General features: G+C 45.5%; 1 protein-coding gene across 1 annotated transcript in view; it reads right to left on the reverse strand.

Moving 5' to 3' along the window:
* Window positions 1-5,000, reverse strand: part of LOC125042158 — a 7,502-nt gene that overhangs the window by 621 nt on the left and 1,881 nt on the right. The window contains exons 3-15 of the mRNA XM_047637625.1: window positions 3,829-3,958; window positions 3,678-3,797; window positions 3,370-3,528; window positions 3,102-3,219; window positions 2,830-2,956; window positions 2,608-2,724; window positions 2,312-2,427; window positions 1,998-2,134; window positions 1,601-1,819; window positions 1,158-1,334; window positions 809-1,031; window positions 199-416; window positions 1-28 (exon numbers count right to left, since the gene is read on the reverse strand). The exon at window positions 1-28 is cut by the window's left edge and continues 122 nt beyond it. Of these exons, the coding sequence (XP_047493581.1) occupies window positions 1-28; window positions 199-416; window positions 809-1,031; window positions 1,158-1,334; window positions 1,601-1,819; window positions 1,998-2,134; window positions 2,312-2,427; window positions 2,608-2,724; window positions 2,830-2,956; window positions 3,102-3,219; window positions 3,370-3,528; window positions 3,678-3,797; window positions 3,829-3,958 (1,889 nt within the window). The remainder of the gene's footprint in view (window positions 29-198; window positions 417-808; window positions 1,032-1,157; window positions 1,335-1,600; window positions 1,820-1,997; window positions 2,135-2,311; window positions 2,428-2,607; window positions 2,725-2,829; window positions 2,957-3,101; window positions 3,220-3,369; window positions 3,529-3,677; window positions 3,798-3,828; window positions 3,959-5,000) is intronic.

Consider the following 5,000-nt stretch of genomic DNA (forward strand, 5'->3'; position numbering starts at 1 on the left):
AGGGAAGCAGAATGCCAGCAAGAGCAACCTGAAGGCAGCAAAATTATACATGTATATAGATCCAATAATGAATGTGTGTTGATTGTCTCAACATGTTATATATAGAATTATGTCAGGGAAACCTTTTCAGTCATCCAAGTTTCAATAGATTACATTCTCATTACAGAGATTTAAAAAACAAAAATATATTAAGGATACCTTCCAGCTGAAGAAAGCAAAAATGTAGAGGTTGGCGTAAACTCCAAAGGTCATCATGAACAGAATGAAGATGATGGAGATGGGCTTCAGAAGGCGCTTCATGACGAGCGCAACCCGAGGCGAGCAGCGCTTGATCACCAAGCCAATGGACAGAGGCAGCACAAGGCCAACCACTAACATGGCAATATTCTTGTAGGGAAGTTTCGAGAAATGTCCATCTGTAAGGTAGGAGATCTAATGTGAGTGATAGGTATTTGCATATATGTAAATGTGTGAGCATGCATGATTATAATATTAATAATGAAAGCAACAATGATAATGATAATAATGATGGTGATAATGGTAATAACATTAACAATATTAATATTTTTACCACTACTACTACTAATAGACTGATGATGATAATGACAATAATAATAATAATAACAACATAATATATAATCTAACAAATAAACTAAATAACTAAATAAGTAATTCATTAAAAATACTTTGTATACATGCTTTGCATTAAAGAATATTTTGTGAACATTGCTTAATCTGAATCTGAATCCCGCAAACCTAATAACAGAGAAGTATATTGACCCGAAACATCCCTCCGCAGCTGCATTACCTTGGAAGATGGTCCTTGCCAGAGCATAGACCCACATAGGCAGTGCCAGGAATGCCCCAACAGTCGAGATGAAGGTCATGGTGACAGATAAGTCAAGGGAACCGTCCAGTAAGTAAGTCCACATGTTGGATCCGCCGCCACCCGGAGAGCAGCCAGTCAGGAACAGACCCAACCACATCTCCGGGGCGCTGCCGAACAAGCCGTAGCCAATGGCATATGAGGCCTGCGAATGGAATGAAATATCACTGACTCTGGTAATAAAATTACTCCTGGTAATGTAATCGTGTTTTTTTCATATTTCCAGTTCATATGAAACAAGACTCCACAACAATCTCCACATATGACCTACCAATGGCATAAATAAGTACTGCGAAGCCAAGCCTATAGCAGGGGCGACAGGCTTACGAAGGGTCTGTTTGATAACCTGTAAGTCTATGGCACAGCCCATGTTGATATACGCTACAATAACCATTGCAATAACAACATGGATGAAGATTTTATCAAGCACCCGTTGGCCACGTTGCACCTGCAATCATACAGAAGTGGCGTTGGAATTAAATAATGAAAATGGTGCTATAAAGTGTCACAAGTATGAAGAATATGTACAATATTTCAAATCAAACCAGTGTAAGATAAAAAGGGCAGCTACCCTCTCAGTCACTATAAAAAGATTCAGAATCAATTTCAGGGTTTACCGGTTTCCATGACACTGAACCTGGTTTCCATGACACTGAACCTGGCTATTTAGGCGGATGAATGTTGGAAGCAGAATGTCATAAATAAAAGCCTTACCTTGACACTGACAGGCTCACTCTCCACAAGTTCCTCATCATTGCCATTGCTGAGGACAAACTTGATCTTGGTAAAGCCCAGGAACTTCCCAGAGACGTTGAAAGAGCCCTCTAGGGTGTTGTTTTCTGAACGTTCTAAAAGGCCCTGGGACTCTGCCTCGGCCAATGGAATCTTACTTGGAGATATGGCTATGTGGTCTAAATGATCACTTTGTATTTCCTAAAAGGGGGCACAAAAGATTATCCTTTTTGATAACTTGTATTTTTTTTATTTTTTATTATGTCTGTATATTACTCCGATAACCTCCAAAAGGTTTATATATAAAGTCTCCACTTGTATAACCACCAGGAGGCAGAAACGTACTCTCCAGGAGTCCCACCAAACGTGCTCTTCCTACCTGGATCAGAAGGTCACCAGCAGCCTGAGGAGGAAGGTCGTCGATGAAGAAGGTGACGGTCTCCTGGTGTCCCTCGTGCACGCTGAGGGCGTAGGCGGAGGTGTTGCTCGGCGGGGCGGTATAGTGAGTGGCTGAGTCTTATGGTTGGGGTGTCTGCGTGTACTTGCGGGTAATGGTTTGAGGGTTGAGACCGCACGCCCAGTGAGGCGACCGCGTCGGGTCACAGGCGCGAGACCACGAGTGCCAAGCCAGCCACCCACCAAGAACACCGCGAGGGATGTCTCTTGGGGACTTGTGTGTGGGAAATCAAGCACCTAGCGTGCTACGGGGAGTTAATTCAAGCTGAAGGGGCACATCGTGCCGTCCGTTAAGATCGGATATGGGCGGGATTCGTGACTTCTGGATGTTTGTGGAGAATATGTTGAGATTTCTAGTGTGCATGCGTTTGGTAGTCACTTAATTCGATATTTTTTTCCTTAACCTAGGGACTCTAGAGTCTCGGCGGTTTTGGTTTGTTTACTGTAGTGGGTCGGAGTCTGATGTTTGCTGTTTTGCGTGCCTCTCATCATTCTTCTGCTTTGTTGGTCAACGTGGCTGGTCTTTCACTTACGGACTTTTGGTTTTGGTCTCTTCGGCGCTATGGTTGTACTTGTGCTCGCGTGTGGAGTAGTGTGCGTGTTTTCTGACTGGTTGGCGCCGTGCGGCTTTTGCCTGTGTCGTCTTGTGTCTGCCGGTGTGCTAACCGTTAGCCTAACTTCTTAGGGTTTGTGGTGATGATTTTGTTGACCGGTCTTGGCGTACTTTTGCTGTGGGGGCTCTGCGTTGTTAGTACGGTTCGGAGATGAGGTGAAGTGACATATGGCCTTGTGGTTGTTTGTTCCTTGTGTTCACCGATGTAGGCGCGATCATTTGTTTACCGGGTCTCTTCCTTTGCCCACGTGTGGCGTAAGTGATTTGTGCTGTGTGCAGAGTGTTGGATTGATTTACAGGTTATCAATTCGGTCTTCGCGGTTGTGGTAAGGCGTTTGGTCGGACGGGGTTCAAGAACATGTTGTTTTTTTACATCGGAAATCGTCTCGTTTATGTCAACCATTAATATAATGCTTTGGTTTTTGTGCGTGATAGGGGGTTTCTTGTGATTAGGTGTAGTTTTCTTGGGATTGTACCATATGGGTGACCCATGTGATGCAGGTGCAGTTCGTGCGCGTTGTGCTAGAGACTCCTAGGGTTGAACGCGGTGTTTGGCTAGGTTCTCTGTGAGGATGTTTGGTGTGGAAAAGGGGTAAGAAATTATCCCGGAGCCAGGGAAAGGGAGGTAGACCGAAAACGGACGAGAATTTCGACATGCTAAACGAGTAAGAACAGTGAATACACAAAAACGGTCATATCTCTGCGGTCGAGTTGATGTGAGGTGCTCCGCGCAGCCGCGCCCCCCGCGGAGGACTAGAGTGTGGATCCCGCGGCTGGCCGCGCATTTAGACAGAACCTGTCGTACGAACGGGGGCGACGGCGCGACCCGGGTGTTAATTGGCTAGGAGTGACGCACTCGATGGGAGAGGAATATGTGTTGTAGAGAATAAACTTCCACCTTCGTCGAGTTGGCCGGTGTGTTTTGACGGAACGGAGGAAAGGTTATCTCCGACCATGATCTTAAGGCTTCTGGCTTTCCTCCCGGCCAACCTGGCCCGTCTGGGCACGGTGCTCCAGCTCGGATGGTCTCCTGAGCTCGCACGCCCAACCGGGCGAGGTGTGCGTACTGCTAGTCCGCCCAAAGCGTGGCGTCGAGATCCGCGGTGGAGTCTGGTGGACACCCTCGGGTGCGGACACTCACCTGTCTTTCCACAGTATTCTTGCTCCTTTGGTGCCTTCGCGTGTCGACCTTCGCAAGGTGGCCCTTGAGTGGACACGCGCGCTTGCACTCTCTGACCACTAAGGTCTCTCCGTGCTTTTGATGGTTTGATCTTTGGAGAACATGTGTCTAATCGCTCGTGTTAACCGTTTCTTTTTTGTGTCTAGTCTGTGGTTTTATCGTCTTTTCGTCTTGTGATCTCCTTCCTTCTTGTCCCTCCTTTCCTCCATTTTTTGCCTTTCTTCTTTTTTTTTTTCTCTGCTCCCTCTTGTTTTGTTTTCTAAGATTTCTTTCGTTGTGTTCCTTCTTTCCCATTGTATGTTGCTGTTTTTGTCTTCTGCTTTCTCTTTTGCTTAGTACTTTAGAGTTTTTATGGTGTTTATTAGATGCGTTGACCTCTTCTTCTTCACTTTCTATGCTTTACTCGAGTGTTTCACGTCTGTGTTCGCGTCTCTTCTCTGTATGTTCTCTGTCGTCTATGTGCCTTTACATTCTCTGCGCTTGTTCTTCTTCTCTTTCTTTGTTAAATGTCTAATTGTTAATCACTCGTTGCTTTATGTGTCGTCTGTCTCTCTCGTTCTCTGTCTGTGTGTTGTATTCGCGTTTCTATATATCTCGTGTCTGCCATACTGTACTTTCCTTGTAGTCATCGTTCTGTGATGCCTTACCAGATTCTCTGTCGTGTTTACTTCATTTGCTTTCTCTCCCTCTTTCTCTCTGTGTACTTTTCTCTCTGTTTTGTGCTGACTCACTTCTCTGTCTGTCTCTCTCTCTCTCTCTCTCTCTCTCTCTCTTTCTCCTCTCTCCTCTTTCTGTTCATTATCTCCTGTGTCACTTCACTTCTCCTTCTTCTTCTTCTGTCACTTCTCACTGTGTCATCTTATCTGTCTTCCTGTCCGTTTCCTCTCTGTTCTTCTCTGCACTTTCTTTCTCTCTCTCTCTCTTCTTTCTCATCTGTCTACTTACTTCATCTGTGTCCAGTCGTCACGTCATTCCTGCTCCTCTCTCTCTCTCGCTCAACTCGTCTTCTCTCCTCACTGTCCACTCTGTCTTTTCTCCCTCACTGTCTACTCCTGACTTCTGTCCTGCTCCACTATCCCATGTCTCCTCACTCTTAATCGCCCTGTTTCCGACAATTCTATCTCTCTCTTCTG

Source organism: Penaeus chinensis, chromosome 31 (genome assembly GCF_019202785.1).
Source record: "Penaeus chinensis breed Huanghai No. 1 chromosome 31, ASM1920278v2, whole genome shotgun sequence".
Taxonomy (NCBI): domain Eukaryota; kingdom Metazoa; phylum Arthropoda; class Malacostraca; order Decapoda; family Penaeidae; genus Penaeus; species Penaeus chinensis.